At 37.7% G+C, this 21,511-nt stretch overlaps 2 protein-coding genes across 4 annotated transcripts; one reads left to right on the top strand and one right to left on the bottom strand.

Moving 5' to 3' along the window:
- Positions 1-14,943: 14,943 nt before the first annotated feature.
- Positions 14,944-15,994, top strand: LOC115621368. 3 transcript variants are annotated; one of them, XM_030514991.1, is made up of 4 exons: positions 14,944-15,064; positions 15,200-15,345; positions 15,430-15,561; positions 15,622-15,994. In XM_030514991.1, exons 2-4 carry the CDS (start codon positions 15,202-15,204, stop codon positions 15,901-15,903), a joined length of 558 nt encoding a protein of 185 aa, XP_030370851.1. In that variant the 5' UTR covers positions 14,944-15,064; positions 15,200-15,201; the 3' UTR covers positions 15,904-15,994. The 3 variants fall into 3 exon arrangements, with proteins under 3 accessions (XP_030370851.1, XP_030370853.1, XP_030370852.1); XM_030514993.1 differs by having other exon boundaries at positions 15,027-15,042; XM_030514992.1 differs by lacking the exon at positions 14,944-15,064 and adding an exon at positions 15,083-15,098.
- A 2,636-nt stretch (positions 15,995-18,630) lies between these two features.
- Positions 18,631-19,849, bottom strand: LOC115621284 (programmed cell death protein 6). The gene is made up of 3 exons (XM_030514887.1): positions 19,701-19,849; positions 19,228-19,603; positions 18,631-18,823 (listed from the first exon to the last, which is right to left on the bottom strand). The coding sequence occupies exons 1-3, from the start codon at positions 19,757-19,759 to the stop codon at positions 18,722-18,724; spliced, it is 537 nt and encodes a 178-aa protein (XP_030370747.1). The 5' UTR covers positions 19,760-19,849; the 3' UTR covers positions 18,631-18,721.
- Positions 19,850-21,511: the final 1,662 nt, after the last annotated feature.

Genomic DNA, 21,511 nt, shown 5'->3' with positions numbered 1-21,511 from the left:
TCAATGTGGACAGCTTTAGACGTAAAACACACAAAGACGGCAACGTACATCTTAACTGGCGCTCTGCCACGTATTCTCAGCGTGACAGGAATTGGACCACAAAAGTCCACTCCGCTGAGTTCAAACAGCCTACATCCATGTAGCCAATGAGCGGGTAAATTTCCCATTATTTCGTTGGCTAGTATTGGCTTGTATCGAAAACAATGCACACACTGCCGAACCACTGCGTTGCAGGCTTGTCTAACGTTTACCAGCCAAGTATTCTGGCGAAGAATAGCCAAGAGCGCACGAGGGCCTGCATGGCAATTGGTAAGGTGTAAGTGCCGCAAATATAAATTAACAAATCGCCATCCCTTTGGCATAAGTAATGGGAATTTCGCATTGTGGGGCAATGGCGCTTTGGGTAAACGGCCGCCAACTCGTACCAACATCAAAGTTCGCATACTGATACGGACTCAGAAATGGATTAAGCTTTTGGTACGACGGTTGCAGGATCACCGACTTGTCTAATTTGACTATTTCGGCTGCGAGAGCAGTATGCTGGATTACGTTCACAATAGCCAAAAAAGCGAAGTGCAATTCAGCCGAAGTTGGCGCAAGCGATATGTGTCCTGACCCCTTTCCGTTTATAAATCGAAACATGTACGATACTATGCGGAGAATTTTTAAATACGACGACGACTTTTCAATTAAATCCAAAATTGGATTTGAAGCATTATCGGCCGCGCATTCTTCCGCTTCTCCAGCACTGATTGCTCTTTGGCCAACTTAATGTGAGAATTAGTTGGTCAAAGGTTCTGGTCCATTTGTAAAAACTTTGGACCACCAAACCAATGTGAATCAATCAAATCTGCAGTGGTACAACCACGCGAAGTTAAGTCAGCTGGATTTTCTACAGTCGGTACATTTTTTAAATTTTTTTTTTTTTAATTTTTCTTTTTTGTGGAGAGTACAGGCTATTTTACTGTCGGGCTTGCTCGACTGTAGCGTTCTATCTTGTTTTAAAATAAGAGAATTACTTAAGCCCTGAGTTTCAGAAGTTTTGAAACTTTTTATGGATTCTAAAATCCGACTCCAATATGCGCTATTCAGTTGAGTGGCTTTGATAAAATCTTTGGAATGAGAAATGTGTTGGACAGTGGGAATTGAGTTAAGTTTAGATGTGTTGAAGTAATCGGTGGCCGCGTTTGTACCAAAAAGATGAATAGCATCATTAGGTACATTTGCATTTTCGACAATTTGTGCTCGAATTAATGCAATGTCATCAGAGGTCATTTTACCTGATGACATATTATTTAAAGCTATGGCAAAACACTGATCTCCCCTTTGCCGCATAATTTCTGTAAGCTCAAAGTATTTATAAAAGTCTCACAAAGGTGTAGTTAATACACTAAAAGGATCAGGCGGATTGGAATCGAATATCCAATTATCCCCTACCGGACGCAACTGTCTCAAGCCGCCAAAAACAATGACCGAAAAACCCCCAAGTAATGCAGGACTTTTGAAAATTTGTTTTAATCGAGAATCTAAATGAGCAATCATTTTGGCATTAATCGCGAATGTAAAGTATTAACTAAGTCGGAGCTTAATGGAACCGGACTGATTAACCGGGAGAGAACACATTGAGTGCAATGTGGAGCCACTGATGCCAAAGGCAGCGTTTCCCGTAGAAGAATATTGGTCGATGTCGGATTGCACCCTGGCCTGTGGTTAAAAAATACGGAAAGCGCTTGAAATATAACTGAAATAAGACGACTTTTTCCCACGTCTGCACCAACCCCAACGAACTCCAGAAAGACGGATTTTGGTTTAAAATTGTACAAGACGTGGCTAAAGTCGAGTCTTTGCTGTAAATTCTGGAATTTAATAAGATTTAATACATTTTCCGACGAAATTAAAGATGGAAGTTTTATAATTCGGATATTAATATCGGACAAATCGGAATTCTCATTATTTGTTTCTAAATTTAAAACATTCAGTTGGGAATTTATTTCTGGCGAGCCTAAATCTCGAAACCTATCTTCTAGCACAGACTGACTTTCTGCTGAATTATTTTCCTCAAGATTTTGATCAAATAAATTATCTTCATTAGCACTCGTGAGTGCATCCTGTAGCTCCTCATCCTAATAACATTAAATTTCCTACGATTATTTTCTATCATCTCCTGATTTTCACTACATAACTCTTAACAATTTTTATCAAAAGCTCTTCCTGTTCATCTCTCCATGGCAAATAAAGCATTTCCATTCCTATAAAGTAGTTTTCCCTATCAGAATTTAAAATAAAACGTCTATATCTTATAACTTGAGGAGTTATTCTTTTCTTAATAAACCCACTACCATTAATAAGGGCATATTTGTAAACGTTGTCATTCGGAGTTCGTTTTGGTTCAGTTTTATGGTAATTATAGTAAGCGACGAATTCTGCTAAGCACAAGCCACTAAGATCATTAGGCCTTTGAACATAATGGTCCAACGGACCAACAACGAATATATCTGTAGAATCAGATGGAAGGTTGCGCAATTGTTGTTTTGATTTGAGCATTCTTACTCGATTTCTGGGTAAGCCCGTATTTATATATTTTGCAGCGTTGCTGCTTGCTGAAAGTTGCATTCCTAAGCAACAATATACGGCTTCTTGGGCTGATATCTGTGTTCCCGAAATAAATTTATGACCTAAGTGCTGTAGCTTCTGCTTTATTGTAAAATTGCCCCTTTGAACTTCGTCCATAGCTTCTCGCATTAAATTTGAGATGCCCCTTTGAGATTTAATAATGTAATTAATAATGTAGCTACAACAAGCATACGGGTCTAGTATGAACTGAATATCTATATTAGCCCTTTGAAGAGAGAGAAAGTGCTTTTTTTAAGCATTAGTCATATGCGCTTTAAAAGATCTTTTTAGAAAAATTTGAGGCTTTTTAAGGTTTGATCTAAGCGCATATTTGTAATCCTCAAAGTTCACTTGAATGTGTGAAAGGAAGTTGTCAAATATATCAAGATGATTGACAATTTCAGAAACCAAATCAGCATTTAATATTACTTAGATTTTTTCAAAAGTAGCCTTAGGACTTGAAGTGTTTGGGAAATCTTTAGGCAACGGAACTAAAATTTGTGTTCGAGGCATGGGAGGATAAGTTATACCAAAGCGACAAATTAGTTGTTCTCTAATTTTCCGCCTACACGAATTACTATGTTTATGGTTTTGGTAACCTATGAACGGGCTTATGGTTTGATCACTTAAATCAGTTGTAACATACTGATCAATGAATTCGATGACTGCAGCAATTCAAGTGTCATCATTTAAATATAGTTTGGGGCATTTTCACGCCAAAACATACCATGTATGTATATGGCCGAATTGTCTAATCATGGCCAGTACGTTTTTCTTCTCATCTTCCCAATGGGCTGGAGACGAACGATTACCTTTCAAAACTCTATAGCCATCATCGTGGCGAACTATATTGTCCATATGGTCCTCATTAAGGGCATTTGCAGCTGTTATGCCTTGAATGGCGTAAGCAAGTAGAGATATTATTTCTAATAAAGATCATTTCTTAAGACTTATAGTCATGAAATAAACTATCTGGTCTGCAAGCTCTTCTATCTATATTCTTAAGTTCTGATCGTACTATATGCGTTAAGCTTCTAGAGCTTTTCCTTTCACTACCGGCATAAATAGTCGGAAAAGCCAGCTTCTTAGAATGGGAATCTGTAATAAGATTCAAAGGCCTTTGGCCTTCACCAGGTGCTATTACTACCCTAATTACAAGTATATCTATATTTTCTATATTGAAGTGTCTAGCATTTAATTCTTGGATTTAATTCTTCCACTTCAAGATTTTCAGCCTGGTCGCGTTGCTCTGACCGGGTGCTTGCTAACTCCTGAACTAAGTCCCTATCAAGTGGTGATGCAACAAATAGAACCACATCAGAATTAAATGAAGCCATCCATTCTCCATTAATGGTAACTACATGTTTCCTGTAAACCTCTGTATTAATCAAATAGTTTATCGCCGCATAAACTTTTGATGGTCGTATGGTTTCCACCAAGAAATCATGCCTATATTCCATTTTACGTTTAAGGTGGAGCTGAACAACCTCGGCTTCATTAAACGCTCTCGGAAGAGAGGAAACTACGTTTGGAACAGGGATTGGGACATTTACAATAGGTCATTTTAACCCTGTTTGGCGTTCATACCCTAGAGACTTTGTCATCATAAATGGAAGGCGGGGCGAAATGAATCTTTCTTCTAATGCCGTCAAACTTTTAAGGCATTCGGGAAGCTCTGGAAAGTCGAAATTATTCGTAATCGAATTTAAGGGCTTTCTACCACCCTTAATTGAAATTGTGCATGTTCTACAAAAAGAGTAAATGTTGTCAGAAGAAGGAAACGGCTTTATAGAAATAATATTTCTGTACAAATGGTTTTTCCTTTCAATGATATGACAACTTAATTTTTGGACTTGCTTTGGAAACCACAAGCCCTTACAGCAGAGGCAAAGCTGATCTTGCTTAACTGTCCTATTAAATATGCGAATAAGAGAATGTAATTCTATATGGACATTAAGTTCGGTATTCATTCGTTCTTGCCTATTTCGAGATATATATTGTCTGTTCTCTGCTATTCTACTTTATCCAATATTTCCGAACTGTCTAACTCTTGGCCCTAAATTCCTATTCGCTATTAAGACCTCCTGTCTTGTCTGCAAACGTAAATTTCGCCTTGCAAGTGTGTTGCGCGCCTGCTCTATAATTCTGCGAACTGGGTCTGTTTTAACATGGGATCGTCGCATACGATCATGCTCTCTTTCTATTTCCCGAACCTCTGAGTTCAGTGTTACCTACTTGCTCCTGTTCCCTGACTACTGAGTCCTGACTACTGAGTCCTGACTACTGAGTCCTGTCGACTACGATTTGCAGCTTGTTTTCTGTTGTCTGACTTCTGAGTCCTGTCTCCGGGATCGGCGTCGTGCAGTGTTACCTACCTGTTGCTGTTCCCTGACGACTGAGTCCTTTCTACGATTTGCATGACGCATTGTGTCTACTGTCTGTTCCTGTTGTCTGACTTCTGAGTCCTGTCTGCGGGATCGGCGTCGTGCAGTGTTTTCTACTTGCTCCTGTTCCCTGACTACTGAGTCCTGTCTACGATTTGCACGACGTATTGTGTCTACTGTCTGTTCCTGTTGTCTGACTTCTGTAGCGAGGCTCCAAAGGTCTTAGATCGTAAATTTTTTATTATTTCCACTTAGCGCCACCTAGCGGCCATATTTGATTGGTGACGGTTGGCATGGGGAAAATTTTATTGAGCATAGGACATGTCACGGCGGTTCAGTGTCTCCTGTCATGGCGCTTTCACCACTTTCGAAAGGAAAGGACTAGGTCAGGCTATAGGAGCTTACCTTCGGCATTTTCTATTTCCGACCGTCAGAGTGTGCAGACGTTCCAAGCAGCACCGAGAAAGAATTTAAAGACTACCTAGTAAAGTGCATAGAAAGATAAATGCTGTAAGCTGCATAAATAGCACTGACGAAAAAAAAGTAAAACCGAATGGCATTAAACTCGATCGTCGCTTATTTATTTTTATTAAAGGAGTGGAAACCAATAGACTGGTTGGCTACCCATTTTGGGCTACATTTTGTGGAATTGCGCATTTGATTGGCTCCGGCAGGCCCAGCCGCGCACACATTTCTTTTGATGACATACTTTTCTTCGATGCAAGCGCAACAACACCGGCAAAGCTGAAGCAAAAAGAGCCATATTGCAGAGGCTCGTGGAGGCGTTTTTTTTCTTGTGCTACTAAACGGTGCTCCCGTTGGTTGAGAGAGCGGTGGTCGACCTCGGCAAGATCACCGAAAAGCATTCGGGTCAATATAGGCACCCCCACAGCGTAGCTGCTAGCTAGGGCATGGCTAGTGCCCTTTAACGCCTCCACCGTCGCGGTGGTTTTCAACCCATGTTATTTTTATTATCTGGTCATTGCGGGAAAAATGCAATAAGTGTTTTTTTGAGGTTTAACCTTATGCATTAAGAATTGAGCCAAAGAAAAAAAGGAAAGAAAAGAAATCGTTGTGTTATACCGAGAGAGGAAACTAATTCTCATAGCGTTTGGCTCAAACCTTTAGTTTGGAAGTGCAAAGTCGGTGATACCCCGCTACAAAAAAAAAACTTATTACTATTAGTTAATTCATTGTCTATAAACTAGTGCCTGTGCCCTAGCCAAGTTCCAGCAACATCGGAAAGCGCTTTCATCGATGGACAAGTGGAGTTTGGTGAGTGCGTTCCTTTTTACTTTTTTTATTATTTGATTGCAATGCCATACTCAGAGTCAAGGGCAAAGAGACAAAGAAGCAAAAAGACTCCGTAGGCAATTTTTTTGTAGCAATGGCATCACACGCCTTGCCTCATTTTTCGGTTTTTGCATATGCAGTGGCGCTCGCATGCGCACATTTGTTGTTGGTTTGAAGAGACGCGCTATTATTTTTTTCTCTCGCTTATCGACATCGAAAAAGTCTCTCTTGCTGTAAAGTTTTTTATATTTAGTGTTTTATTTGCCGTCAATTTTATACCACATATTTTTACGAAATTAGGTTTAAGTTTTTTTTAGTAACCAATTTATACATGATGGAAATAGTGGAATAGTCTTATCGAAAAATTAAATTTTATAATGTTGTTCTAAAGAAGTAACTTTTGATTTCCGCCCAGCTCTGACTTCCGCAGCTGCCCCGCTAAGAGAGCAAAAGGGGTCATTGCACTCACCCGAATCAGGTGATGCTGTTTAGGCACATTACTATGACCACGGTAGGGTGGGCGACTAGAGCATCAACAGCTGAGCTGCTCGTAGAGTTTATTTTGCCTTAGTGTTTCTTTGTGGTTGCTGTTCGTTGTAAATGTTCCTGTACACAATCTTTTTCTTTGGGCCATATGCGTGTGTACTCTTTTTTTTGTTTGCTAGTTCGTCCTATGCACGCTTTTTATACCCTGTACCCGTAGGGTAAAAAGGGTATATTAGGTTTGTGCAAAGTATGTAACATGCAGAAGGAAGCATCTCCGACCCCATAAAGTATATATATTCTTGATCAGCATGACGAGAGAAATCGATCTAGACATGTCCGTCCGTCTGTCCGTCTGGATGAACGCAAGGATCTCAGAAACTATAAAAGCTAGAATAACCAAAGTTGGCATCCAGATTCTCCTAGGTCCGAGTAAGGACGAGTTTATTTTATTTTTTTTAATTTTCCCCCCCTTCCCCCGCTACAGAATTTCGTCAATAGCGTCCACATTTCAAATGCTACCAAACTTTGCACACATAATTTCTATATTATTATCTACTGTGGTTTAGAATTTTATCAAATTCGGTCAATTCTAAGAAAAGTTATTAGCAAAACTAATTCTCGCCAGTACAACCCCCACAAACTGCCGCAAGAAGTTCGCTCTTCTTCTTCCTCTTTTTGCTGCTGTAATGGGCGCATATAACTCAGTGACGGAAGTTTACCTGGGTACAGGGTATTACACTGTCGGGCTTGCTCGACTGTAGCGTTCTCTCTTGTTTTTATTTAAATAATATTGGCTTTTGAAGGCATGCATGGCGCGGGATATATTGAACACCACCCAATTGCCGACGAACCAGAGCCGGATCATAGCGTACGCTCTCGCCCATGCCTAACATCGGTCCAGTGCGTGTGGCTTAACCGCTACACTTCTGAGTCCTGTCTGCGGGATCTGTGTCTACTGCGACTACTGAGTCCTGTCTACGATTTGCACGACGTATTGTGTCTACTGCCTGTTCCTGTTGTCTGACTTCTGAGTCCTGCCTCCGGGATCGGCGTCGTGCAGTGTTACCTACTTGCTGCTGTTCCCTGACTACTGGGTCCTGTCTACGATTTGCACGACGTATTGTGTCTACTGTCCCTGTACTCTGACTACTGAGTCCTGTCTACGATGCGCACGACGCATTGTGTCAACTGCCTGCTCTTGTACTCTAACTTCTGCATAATTTCGCCGATCTGAACGTTGTCGACAATCTTCCCGACGCTCAGTTTCCCTATACTGCAATATTTCCCTACGAGCTCTCTGTGATTTACTATTTGTATCATTTTCGGCTTGTCTATACTCTAAATTTGATATATTTATTCTATAATATTCTCTGTCTTTGCCGTTCGGCCCTATTTGATTGTCTATTGACTCAGGGCATCTTATTTTAAAAAATGATAATATATTAAGAAATAAGTATGTGTAAAATAAAATATGTAATATAAAATAATATAGAAATATAAATAATTAAATGGGAAGTAGTCTTTAAAAAGTGTACGTCAATGTGATGTCTTAGATGCAGTTCTTAAAGTGGAGTCCAACGCCATTCGCCTAGATGAGTTACACCCCAAATTTTTAAAATTATTGCTTCCGAAAGTCTTAAATTATATAACGCACATATTTAACTCAGTGCTTACGACATCGTGCTTTCCGTACAAGTGGAAATCAGGAAAAATTATTCCTATCCCGAAAGGAAGCAATGACTTCAGGCCAATCACAATTCTACCATTTCTCTCAAAAGCACTTGAACACTTGATGACCAAACAAATTAGCAATTACATGGTAGAAAACTCACTCTTGAGTGATAAACAATCGGGCTTCAGAAGTAATAGAAGTTGTATTACATCATTAATTAAAATTACTGACGATATTAGGAAAGAAATGGACGACAGTAAGGTAACTTTCCTAACCCTACTAGACTACTCAAAAGCTTTTGACTCTGTTAATCATAACATACTGTGTACGAAATTAAAAAGACTTTATAATTTCTCTGACTCAGCTACTAATCTTGTCCAGTCATATTTGTCCTGTCGTCACCAAGCAGTAGTTACTTCGCATAATATTTCGTCTTTTTTATTCATAAAGCATGGAGTCCCTCAGGGGTCTGTCTTAGGGCCACTATTGTTCTCAATTTATGTCAATGATCTTCCATGTTGTGTGTCTAATTCCGAGTTACATATGTATGCTGATGATGTCCAGATGTATGTTAGTCGTCCGTTATGTAGAATAGATAAATGTATACGTGTCTGCAATGATGATCTCTTCAAAATCAGCAAATGGGCAAGTATTAACGGATTGGAGGTCAACCCTAAAAAGTCAAAATGTATAGTAATATATAAAAAAAAAAATCAACACACTCAATCTTGAGCAAGTACGCCTCAACAATGAGCCCATTGCGTATGTAGAGCAGGCAATAAACCTGGGAATAAATATAAACCAAACATTAACTTGGTGTGACCATCAATAAGGCAGTAGATAGACTATATAGCGCACTAAGGCGTCTGTCTTTGACGCAGAATTTTCTTCCTGTAAAACTAAAGCTCCTTATTGCCAAAACATGCCTGACATCCGTGCTATTTTATGGGATTGAACTTTTTGGATACTGCGATGCAGTAAGTCAAAACAAATTAAAAGTAGCCTTTAATAGCATAGCACGGTACATTTTCAACATTCAAAGAAGAGATTCAATAACGACATACACCAATAAAATATTCAATCTGACCCTTGACTCCTGGATTAAGCTTAGAACCCTAATCTTCTTGCACAAAATTATTGCACGTAAGGAATCAAATTATCTGCACGACAAAATTGCTTTCACGACATCAAGAAGAACGAACAACATAGTTTGCACTAAATTTAAATTAGCAATCTCGGAAAAACATTTCTTTATTTCTGCTGTTCGTCTGTGGAATGATCTTCCGCATAACCTAAAAACAATTAGCAGCGAGACGCACTTTAGAGTTAAGATTCTAGCACACTTACAAAACATTAACTAAATTAACATTACCAAAAATTATAATATTAACGACACACTTAGTTTAGTAGGCAATTTAGATTAAGTATAAAACTATTAAACTATTCAATTAAAAATATATAATTATAAAGAATAATGAAAATGTTTAATGTGAAAACTAAAACGATGATTAAATTGTAATGAATAGCGTAATAATTTAAAAGTAACCGATATAAATAAAAAATAAATAAATAAAAAAAAAAGGTTATTAAAAATGGGTCAGTTATGTGATTTCCTTAAAATATATTTTACGTGACGGTTTAAATGGAAATGTTTGTATTTTTTTTAAAGGGGACAAAATGTTTAAATTTACATAAAATACAAAATTGGAGCGTTCAGCAACGCTGATATGTACATACATTTAAATATAATTCCATCGAAGTTTGAATGCAATTAACAGAAAATTTAAATAATATCTTATAATTTATTGAGATAAATTAGAACAAATCATATACAAACATACATATGTACATCTGCCAGCAACGCGAAGCAGAATATGCGTTTCTGCTTTACTATCGCTTACGCAGTCGTTGCCTAGCGACGTTAACTGTAAACTTTTGGCATTTTGCCTTTGAAATTAACAGTCGTGAATGATCAAAACGAAAGAAGAAGCGCGAGACAATGACATGCAGTTGTTGGTGTTTTTCGTTTTAAAAATTAGATTTAAACAACAGTGCTCGATTGTCCAATGTATACATACATACATACTTATGAATATACATACATGCTTTATATGTACGTACACAGGCATACATACATATGCGTGCATGTTTCTCTTTACTTTTTCAACCGTACGTAGAGAACCGCACACAGATACGAACTGTTGCTTGTTCTGTGTGTGAGTGTGTGTACATGATGTCCCCAACTATTTGATATTTGCGTTCTTTGTAATTTGTTGTTGCTGCATAAAGTTACTAATGAAAACCCTAATGCCAAATGTACTAAACAAAGCAAAAATTACTTTTTAAAATGTTAAATAATTTTTAATTAATTAACATTTCTTGCTCTGTCAGTACAAGACGAATGAACATACATACATACATACACATGTGTGTACATTCACACATTAGTGTCTCACATTTTGCTTTGGCTATTTCAATTGCTTGCACGCAACTACACGAACAGCTGCTTGTATGTGTGTGTGTATGTATACTTAGTTGTCCCCAACTGTTTGATATTTTGTATTGTTTGTTCTGCCTGCATTTGTAAAATGTATATTTTGAAAATCCTTGAACGCAAAGTTTTAGATTTAGTTACGTAGATTACAGTCCCCAAATTTGAAATCGATCGGAAAAAATTTATGACACAAACTTTTCATTTGAAAAGGTGAATAAATATTAAAACCCCAATTTTCCAAAATCCCTTCTTAGTGGGCACCTTCACTATAATAGGATCCTTGAGCCCAAATTTCAGCTTCGTAGCTCTTGCTGTTTGGGCTGTGGGTGCTGACGCGGTTTCCTTTTATACATAAAATGTACAAGAGTATATTAGGTTTGCGGGAGCTGAAAATGTAACAGGCAGAAGGAGGCGTGGCAGACTCCACAAAGTATATATATTCTTGATCAGCATGACGAGACGAGTCGATCTAGCCCTGTCTGTCTGTCTGTCTGTCCGTCTGTCCGTATGAACACCTGGATCTCAGAGACTATAAGAGGTAGAGACACCAAACTTTGCACAAAGATGCGTTATGTGTGTACGCTGTGCAAGTTTGTTTTATTTTTTTGATTTCATCCTCATTGCTCAGACACACGAGATATACACTGACATACACAGACACATACAACCACACACATACACGCATAATTATTCTACACATATGTACAGAGTATTTCAAAGTCGGGATACCCGACTTTAGCTTCTCTACTTGTTATATATGAGACCACTCTTACAGTACATTAAGAGTTTTTTTAAATCTCTCTTAATACTCTGATGGTAGCGCCGCTTTTCGAACTGAGTCATACTCAGGAACGAACTCACATTGTCGGATTCCTGTTAGCTGTCCCTAGATGACTGTCCCTAGATGACTTCACTACGAATTTTAATTTAAGTAAGTTTTCCAATAGTTTTATCACCCACTCACGATACTCTTTTGGCTCGAAATCCGATGTTTCCAGTAAGTAAGTTATGCAAAACGCCTTCCCAATGACCAACGACTTCTTGATGAAGCGCTTTGCAGAGGATTCCGAAGAATCCGGAAGCGGTACGATGCCGGTTCACGTTTAAATAATACGTTGGGATAGCCAAAGCTTTCCAATATCTGGCCTTGTGGCGTAACAATAAAACAAACAGTATAGTTTACGGCGATGCCGGAGCAGTGTATTTTTAAGGTATTACACCTGCTTAATTTTGGTGCAGCTTAAACTAAAGACAATAATTGCAAAGCTTAATTCTAAATAAAATAATTACAGGCTATCGCCTCTTGCGGCACAGCAAGAGCATCAGGTTACCGCTGCTGTCTGTTGCAGCTAGGGCGCTGAACTAAAAATTGTATGTGTCAGCGCGTGCAAGGGCCGCTTAATAATTAGGTGCGAGGGTTACTTTTAGGAATTACATTACACACACATTCACATTATTGGTTATTAGATTATTGTTTGACTTGAAATCAAAAGGAGAAATTTAAATTGATTTTCAAAACTGTAATTTAAACTCATAATATTCAAATTATTTCAAAATTCAATGCAAGCTTAACCATCTCGATAGGTGCAGCATTAAGTTTACAACAGTATATTAATACATAAAATTTCTTTTGGCCACATATACGCATAAATATACAAAGCAGTCATATGTACGTTTAAATTAATACACGAAATGCTTCCGGTGTTTTGGAAAATATTCATGCATATATATATGAAAACATTGAGATTAGCCTGTGTAAAATATTTTCGATACCCAACTTATCGATTTTCTATTCACATCGATTTCGACATTTAACGTGTGCAAACATATACATATATACATACATTAGAGCTGGCAAAAATTCAATTTTGCCTACATCGATTTTTTCAAACTAAAAAATCGATTTAATCGAAAAATTTGCTTCAACTGGAAGGAGTTTTTCAAATATCATTTCAATATAAATAGAAATTGCTTTCAATTAACAAAGGAACAAAAGATTTAATTGCTTTCCAAGAAAAGTACTTAGCTTAATTAAAAAACAAAAAAAACAAAATTCATTGAATTGATTAAATAATAAATCCGAATTCACAGAATTCAATTGGCATCAATATCATTAATCCACCAATTCTTGTTGATAAATACCAACTTATCAACATTTTTGGGTTTTAATGAAGAACGGCGGTCGGATATGATTTGTCCAGCTTTGCTGAAAATTCGCTCCGATTCCGTGGATGAAGCAGGAACGCACAAACAGCGAAGTGCGCACGAAGCTAGTGCTTGCATTTCGCAAGAATTGTACTGAAAGGAAATGAATAAAAATTACCGGATCATATGATAATTTAAACCAATAAACATACGTACCCGCCAGTATTCAAGTGGATCAGACTGCTGATTTTCATTCATTTTTTCCTTGTATTGTCGGAGAGACACAATTGCATCTACTCTGCTGCTGCGTGCCTTACTCGCAATGTTTATGTGCATAAAGTTTAACACGGATGGTTGGGCCTCAACAGTCACTACTGGCGGCTCTTCGAAAGGTGTTGGCGGGGCTTCTGGAGGTGGCGAAGCTTTTCCGATGGAAGTCAAAATGTTTTCAACTAATCTGACGGCATGTTCAGCATTATTTGAAGACCGAAATCCCTCCTTTTTAACTCTCGGGTCAAGGATAGTTGCAAGTCGTGTTGTGGTGCGCTCTTCAAATTTATATAGTCTCTTTTTAATATTTTCAATTAAAAACAAACAAGCTTGCTTCCCTTTCTCCGTCTTCAGATTTGGTTCCTGCGCTATCAGGTTTTGTGCCAGGCCATTTGACAGTGGGATCACAAATGAAATTGTTACTTTGGAGCTTGATGATATACGATTGGTGGCATCGTCGAAAGGAGCTATCAATAATTTTAGGTCCTCTAGTAGGCTTATATCATCTGCTGTTAGAGGTTCTTGAGCCTATGATATGCTCAAAAGAACTAATGAAATTGGCTCTTTAGTTAAGAGAACCGCTTTTGCAAGATACCACAAGCTTTTATCATGGCACTTGCATTGTCTGTTACTATGGTCGACACTTTGGATATTATGTTCCACTCTTCTAAAGCTGTAAAGTGCAATATTTTCAGCTGAGTGATTTGTGCTGACCAACAACGATATGGTCGACAATACTGCTGCGCGTAAAGTAAAGGTCCCATCAATAAAATGGCAAGTAATTGTTAAATAACCTTCATTAGCCCTCGATGTCCAGCAATCTGCTGTAATTGCGCACTGCTCTGCTTTTGCAAGCATACCCTTTAATTTGTCCTTTAAATTGCTGTACATTGTTTCCATAGGTCCATTTTTTATTATGTTTCTAGATGGTTGGACATCAATGGCAATCATTTTCATTAATGCCATGTCTAATTTTTTTTTGCGCATCGACTCACTTTTGTACTGCTCTGACATTTTAAAATATGTTTTTATATTATTGTCTGGCAGTCCGTTAGTTGACATTTTTTCAAACGCGGGTGAGACCGCTTTAAATGGTTAAGCATATTTGTGGTATTGCCGCATGTTTTGTATTTAGTGCCACATAAAAGACACTTGGCAAATTGACCATCTTTAGCCTTTTCAAAATATGTCCATACCTTTGAACCTTTTCCGTTTTTTCCCGAGAAGTCGCCAATCTCGTCATTGCATTTGGCGCCATCTTAAATTTGTAAGAAACAAATTAACCTGCAACCTGTGTAAGGCTGTGTATGAAACTTACCTATTGAACAATGTAAAAATGCATCCATCGGAAACCCGCCAACACCTTTTGTTTCACTTTGTTTATCTATATTAATTTTACATTGTTAAATATAATAATATACCTACAACATATATGTATATACATTTTTTACTTACTCTTTACTTTCGCCTGATTTTAAGTTATGATGTGAAAATCTTCGATTAATCGCGAATTTTTTCAGAATCGATGCATCGGCCACTTTTAAAAAGATCGATTTAATCGAGTTTTAAATCGATTTTTTGCCAGCTCTAACATACATATATCCATATTTACATTTACACGATTTGTATATAATAAAGAACCTTACAAAGAAATTTGCTACATTTGCGAAATATCAGCTTTATATGTTGGTGACAACAAAACCAGTAGTAAATTAGATAATATTGAAACATAAGTTCATAAGTACATCTTCCTCGTTCTAGCTTATAAGAATAAAATATTCAATTTACTAATGCAAATTTATATACAGTTGTGTAAAAAAACTAACTAGCAATCAATTTTAGTAATGGGCAGCATTGAAAAAGCGTGCATTTCGGGATTTCTATGCCGCCTGTGCTCTGAAATGCACAGGACCGTGATTCATATTTATGGAGATCATGGGCAGCGCCTATGCCTTGTGGAAAAAATTAACGGCTATTTACCAATAACGGTGAGTGTCTAAGAAAGTAGAGACCCGTACTTTTATATCTTAATGTGCGTTATATGACGGAGAACTACATTAAATATTTTACAGATATCCCCAACAGATCCTCTGCCAAAAACCATATGTAGAACATGTTTATATCGTGTTGAGCAGCATTACTCCCTTTTAATGAGACTTACGCGGATGAGGGAGGAACGCCGACTAAAAATACAAAAAGATGCGGTAGGTTTGCTAGGATTGGTAAATTACGAGCAGGAATAATTGGTGAATAATTTTGTTCAGGATACTTGCTCGATATCCAGTGCTGAATATTCTGATGAAGAGGAGCCAGTATCAACAAAAAGTCATGCCGAAAAGAAGGACATAAAGAGTACAACTAAAAGGTCGACAAGTGAACCTGCGAGCTCGAATAAGTCGCAAGCCTCAATTCAAACTAACCAAAACAGTGTTGAGTCCAACGTCGCTGGCTCAAGTAATCGTCTGGTCTCACAAGCTGTAACTGGTACTGCTTCCAGAAATAGTGCCACACGACGCACGTCAGTAGAACTTTCCCCTATGACGTAAATAGAATAAATGATTTAAGGAGTATGTTTTCTCTATTAAATTAACATGTGTATTGTACGTATTTTAATAATAATAATGTATTTGTGTAATACCGTTTTTTTGTATCATCCATCCATCTATAAATCAACTTCTTCGGGTTACAGGCCTCGCGACTCTTGTACATGCATACTCATTCATAAAGACATGTCTTTGTGCATATGTATGCATATTGTGTACTCCACGTTCTTAAATATAAACCTCATAATAAATGATAATTCCTCCATACATACAGTACGGTGTCTTTAACCAGAAAGAGAGTGTGTAATAGTACACAATTTAAATTAAGCTAAAACGATCTACGTTTTAAAAGTGGTGAACGTATGTATATGCATTTATGTAAGTCATCGGAATACACAAGTATAGATATGTACATACATACATAAATATTAATAATTTGATAGACAATATACATATATACGAGTAGTTCTGTCAAAACGCATGTTCATAAGCTAGTCACCACTAGATCCAAGGAAGACCACGTTTCTTTTCGATGCATTATAAATCGATCATAAATCCAATTTAATCTAATAGAACCTATTTCATACCCTGTACACATAGGAGAAAAAGGAATATTAGATTAGTGCGAATGTACAAATGTAACCCACAGAAGGAGGAATAGCGGACCCTTGAAAGTATTTGTATTCTTGATCAGTATGACAAGGCGAGTCGAAATAGCCAGGTCCGCAAGGACCTCAGCAATAACTAGAGTAATCAAACTTGGGCTAAGCCCAAGAAAGGACAAGTCGGATTTATTATTTTTTTATATTTGCTATCAAAAACTACTGCTAATTTTAAAAATTTCGAATTTTTGTCTGCGAGTTACTGTACCAACTTAAGAGTTCAGCCCACTCGATTATAGAATCCCATCCTTGTTTGATCTAGCAGACGCAATTTAAATGCAAAAGATCCAGATGCAAGGTTTTCTATTTATTATGTGTACCATATGATAGAATTGAGTAAATACAAAATTGGACTACTATAGCTTATTTGGAAAAAATTGATTGCACACACTAAATATGTTTTACGCGCACAATTTGCAATAGATCAATCAAACGTATTTGTATAATAAACAAATAGAGAAACTAAAGTCGGGTATCTCGACTTTGAAATACTCTGTACATATGTATGTGTGTGTAGTCATATATACATACGTATTCCTGTTAAATCGGCCTATCATTATGGAACTTGGTATACTGAGATATTTTCCGAATTTCAAAGAAAAATTCTAAGAAATACAACAGGTATGGACAATCACTAATTTCCTTGGGGAGGGGGAGGGAAGGAAATTTCAGGTGTTCATACGGACGGACAGGCAGGGCTAGATCGACTCGTCTTGTCATGCTGATAAAAAATATATATACTTTATGGGGTCTGCCACGCATCCTTCTGCCTGCTACATTTTTCTGTCTGTCTGAGGCTACTCTGAAAATGGATTTGCAAATAAATTTTAAATTTTTTTCTGAAAATCAATTAGATCAAACAATAAATTAATACGGAGGAAAGGGGTGCAACTCTTAAATACCTTGTACCCACTTCCACAGAAAACGAAAAAAAACAAGAGAGAACACTACAGTCGAGCAAGCCCTGTACCCAGGTAAACTTCCGTCACTGAGTTATATGCGCCCATAGCAGAAGCAAAAATAGGAAGAAGAGCGAACTTGTTGCTGCAGTTTGGGGGGGGGTTGTACTGGCGAGAATTTGTTTTGCTAATAACTTTTCTTAGAATTGACCAAATTGAATAAAATTTTGAACAACAGTAGACAATTATATATAAATTATGTGTGCAAAGTGCAAAATAAACTCGTCCTTTCTCGGACCTAGGAGAATCTGGATGCCAACTTTGGTTATTCTAGCTTTTATAGTTTCTGAGATCCTTGCGTTCATCCAGACGGACAGACAGACGGACATGTCTAGATCGATTTCTCTCGCCATGCTGATTCAGAATATATATACTTTATGGTGTCGGAGATGCTTCCTTCTGCATGTTACATACTTTGCACAAACCTAATATACCCTTTTTACCCTACTGGTACAGGGTATAAAAACAAGAAAGGAATGCTAAAGTCGGGCAGGCTCAACTCTTAAATACCCTGTACCACCCCACAACAAAAAAATTATTAAAAAACTTTAATTTATTAAATTAAATATAAAATATTCCATACATGCATACATACATTTACATCAGAATCGTGTCTATGCATGTTAGTGTACTTGTACATATGTATGTGTACATTACATAATTATGTCAAAGCAGCAACAAATACAACTGCGGACAGAGCTTGAGCCTGGTTATATGGCTATAACTTTCTTTCTAATCAACCTATCATAATAAAACATGGGATACGGACATATAATCATTAATTGGATGTGACTAAAATTCCAAGAATAACGGGAGTTATAAAAAATCAGGAATAGCGGGGAAGTGGGGGCTGCATCGGGAAAAATGAACAAACTTGCCCTTTCTCGGGCGTAGAAGAATCTGGATACCAAGTTTGGTTATTTTAGCTCTTATACTTTCTGAGATCCTTGCGTTCATATAGACACGGACATGGCTACATCCACTCATTTTGTGAAAAGGAATTAAAACATATTTTATATCACGGCACACAATTTTATTGACCACGGCAATGTTGTGGATACTGAATACATAAGTATGTACATAAATATTAGGAATGCATGTATAGTATATCAATAAAAAATTCATAGATTTTAATTAAGGACGTGGGTAAATATAACTGTATTATTATTAATTTACAAAGTACAAAAAAAAAAATTCAAATTATATTTTAAGAGAAAAAACCATGCTTAAAAATTGCTCGTAGTGTATAGTGATGACTCCATCCATATCGGTATCGTGCTGTCTGAATGCGGTTGTAAGTGTCTGAAAGGCAAAAGAATCATACATCATACATAAATAATTACATCATAGATATATATATTTTTGTTGTTGCCTACTTCATTATTATTTTAATGATTAACTTGTTTAGTGTTACAGATAACACGTCACGCATGAGAGAGTATTAAAGAAATTAAAATTGCTTCTATATGTCAATTGACAATATTTAAATGTAATTGGAGTATTCATTCATTAACAACTCTATGGAGGTAGGCATAGAGTTAATTCATCATAAAATTTTATTTATTCCTTTACGATTCAAATTCTAATACATGGACGTCATGGCAACACAGGGATTTTCAATACGTTTTTAAACTGAAATACCGGATTTGTCTACCCATTATAAAGTTCTTCTAAACCCATATAAATGCATTTGTGTAGGCGCTTACATAAAGGACAATACAGCATTGTATGAAATCATCAAACAGTATGGTTCCTCTACCAAAACGGTCAAATTTTCTTAACAGCACGTCTATTAGATGGTCAGATAAGCGGTATCCGAATGATGTTAAGGCGGTCTTGAGTTCCTGTTTGTCTATATTTCCAGAGTTGTCCCGATCAAATGAGCGAAAACAATTTTGCCAATCTGTTACATATTTCCACAGAGCTCCAAAATCCTGAAATGATACGGTGCCTCTGTTCTCTCGGTCAAACATACCGATCATTAACCGCACCGTTTCCGGATTAAAAGGGCTCCAGGTACCGTTTGAGAGAGCCACCTGTAGCTCATCTGCAGATATATGCCCACTTCTGTCTTTATCAACCCTTCGCGTAAAAGCAATATAAAATGTACATATATTAGTGTATCATCACATTAAGTATACTTACATATGTACAAGTATGTATGATATAAAATGCTTACCTTTGAAATACGTCCCAAAGGAATTGCTGATCTGGCATGCCACTTTGTTGATATGACATTGTAAAATATTGTTAATTTGTAATCTATTCTAGCAATCCCTTTGTGGAATCTGACTCACGAACTATTGATGGCACTACCGATAGATTTACCTTTCGAAATAGTCGATAATAGTTTGCGCAAAAAATACAGGCCATGCAAAGAAAGCATAAAACATGAAGCCATGTTGTAAGTTAATAAATAACAAATTGATACATTTATTAAAATAATCTTTTATTTTTGGTGTTCTCAAATTTGAAAATTCATGTAGACACATGTATGCATACTTACATATACATAAATATACTCGCAATTACTTCTGCCCTCATCAACTTGCAATAATCTCGCTTAACACGGGGATTGCGTTCCTAGAAAGCCTCGTGTTAAGCGAAATCGGTTCAACGAAACAAAACTCAATTAATCAGGGATGCCACAGAAATCTCCGGAGATTTCAGCTAAAGTTGTTTTTAAAATCTCCCAAAAAATCAGATTTTTAATTTTTTCGAACTTCCCCTCCAAGCCAGCTGTCACACAGCTGACTGTCGACGTTTACATTAAACTAATTAATTCTATAAATCCTGTAACGCACTCACCTGTCAGCAACAGCTGACTGTTGACGATTACATTTGACTGATTAATTGTACTTGAATTCTGTAACGCACAAAGTAAATAAACAAATATTCCATTTGTATTAACCAGCGAGAATTTGCGGAAACGCCAATCAAAATACAACGCAAATGTTTGAGAAACGCATCTGATCCCATTGCTTATTAAAAATTTAATTTATTTGTAACATTTTTTATAACATTTAGAATTTTGCGCAATGTCGGGGTGGTAGCAATATATGTTTTCCTCTGCAAAAAACTAGCATTGGAAATTGAATTCTAAAATTACAGACCTGCCCACTTGGCGACACACAATTTTCGGCAAGTTTGTATAATTAATGTTGCATCGGTCTGGTCACAGAAAAAAAGCGAAGTGGCAGCGCTACAGGAGGCGCCGAAATTTCAAGTTGTCGCAGCAGCGCCACCTAACGGAACCGCGCGGGGGGGGGAGGGGGGGCGCTGTGCCAACTGCGGTCGCACATGCGCAGGGTTACGCCACAGTAGGGTAACGTCAAGGCCGTGATGAACGGATACGTAAGGACGTAGAAATCCGCAGTTCCTGTTTTTGGGGCGACATGTCGGACCCACAAGGGGGTGACTTTTTTGTTTATTGAAGGCGGTGCTGAGACCTGGAATTGTCGCTTCTAGACTGTGGCTGCAGCACCGCCTCGCTGTAACGCATGCGTGCCTCGCAACATAACGGCGAGAGTTTGTCGACGAGTTTGTCCGCGGCCTGCCCACTCGGCTCTCTCGTCGTAGATAACCGGGTTACCGCTTTCTGCAACCTCTGCCAACGGAGGGTGGTCGGGTCACGATCCTGTACGTTCTACTCCTCCATGGCATCCTCCTTCCAATGTCTTTACTAATGTCCTGTAATGTACTAAAGTGCTGCGAACCTCTTCCCCTCTTGATGCTATTGCTTCTTCTGTGTTTGTGTTGGGTGGTACACTTCGTCGCTTTCAGCTGATCGATAGTGCTGCCAGACACTTGCTGCAGCGTTGTGTAGCTGCAAAAACTGCCAACCAGGCGTCAGCAGCTGTTGCACCACGAGGTCCTATTTTTACATTTAATGCATTTTTCTGCAATTGATGGCGCTTGCCGCGATTTTCCCCTCGACCGCGCTTTTCGCGCTACAAATTGCTGGGGTGTTCAGCGCTCCTCTACGCCTGA

The sequence above is a fragment of the Scaptodrosophila lebanonensis genome, unplaced genomic scaffold (assembly GCF_003285725.1).
Source record: "Scaptodrosophila lebanonensis strain 11010-0011.00,11010-0021.00 unplaced genomic scaffold, SlebRS2 tig00000024-arrow-pilon, whole genome shotgun sequence".
NCBI classification, from domain to species: domain Eukaryota; kingdom Metazoa; phylum Arthropoda; class Insecta; order Diptera; family Drosophilidae; genus Scaptodrosophila; species Scaptodrosophila lebanonensis.
This window is presented reverse-complemented; position numbering and strand designations above follow the sequence as displayed.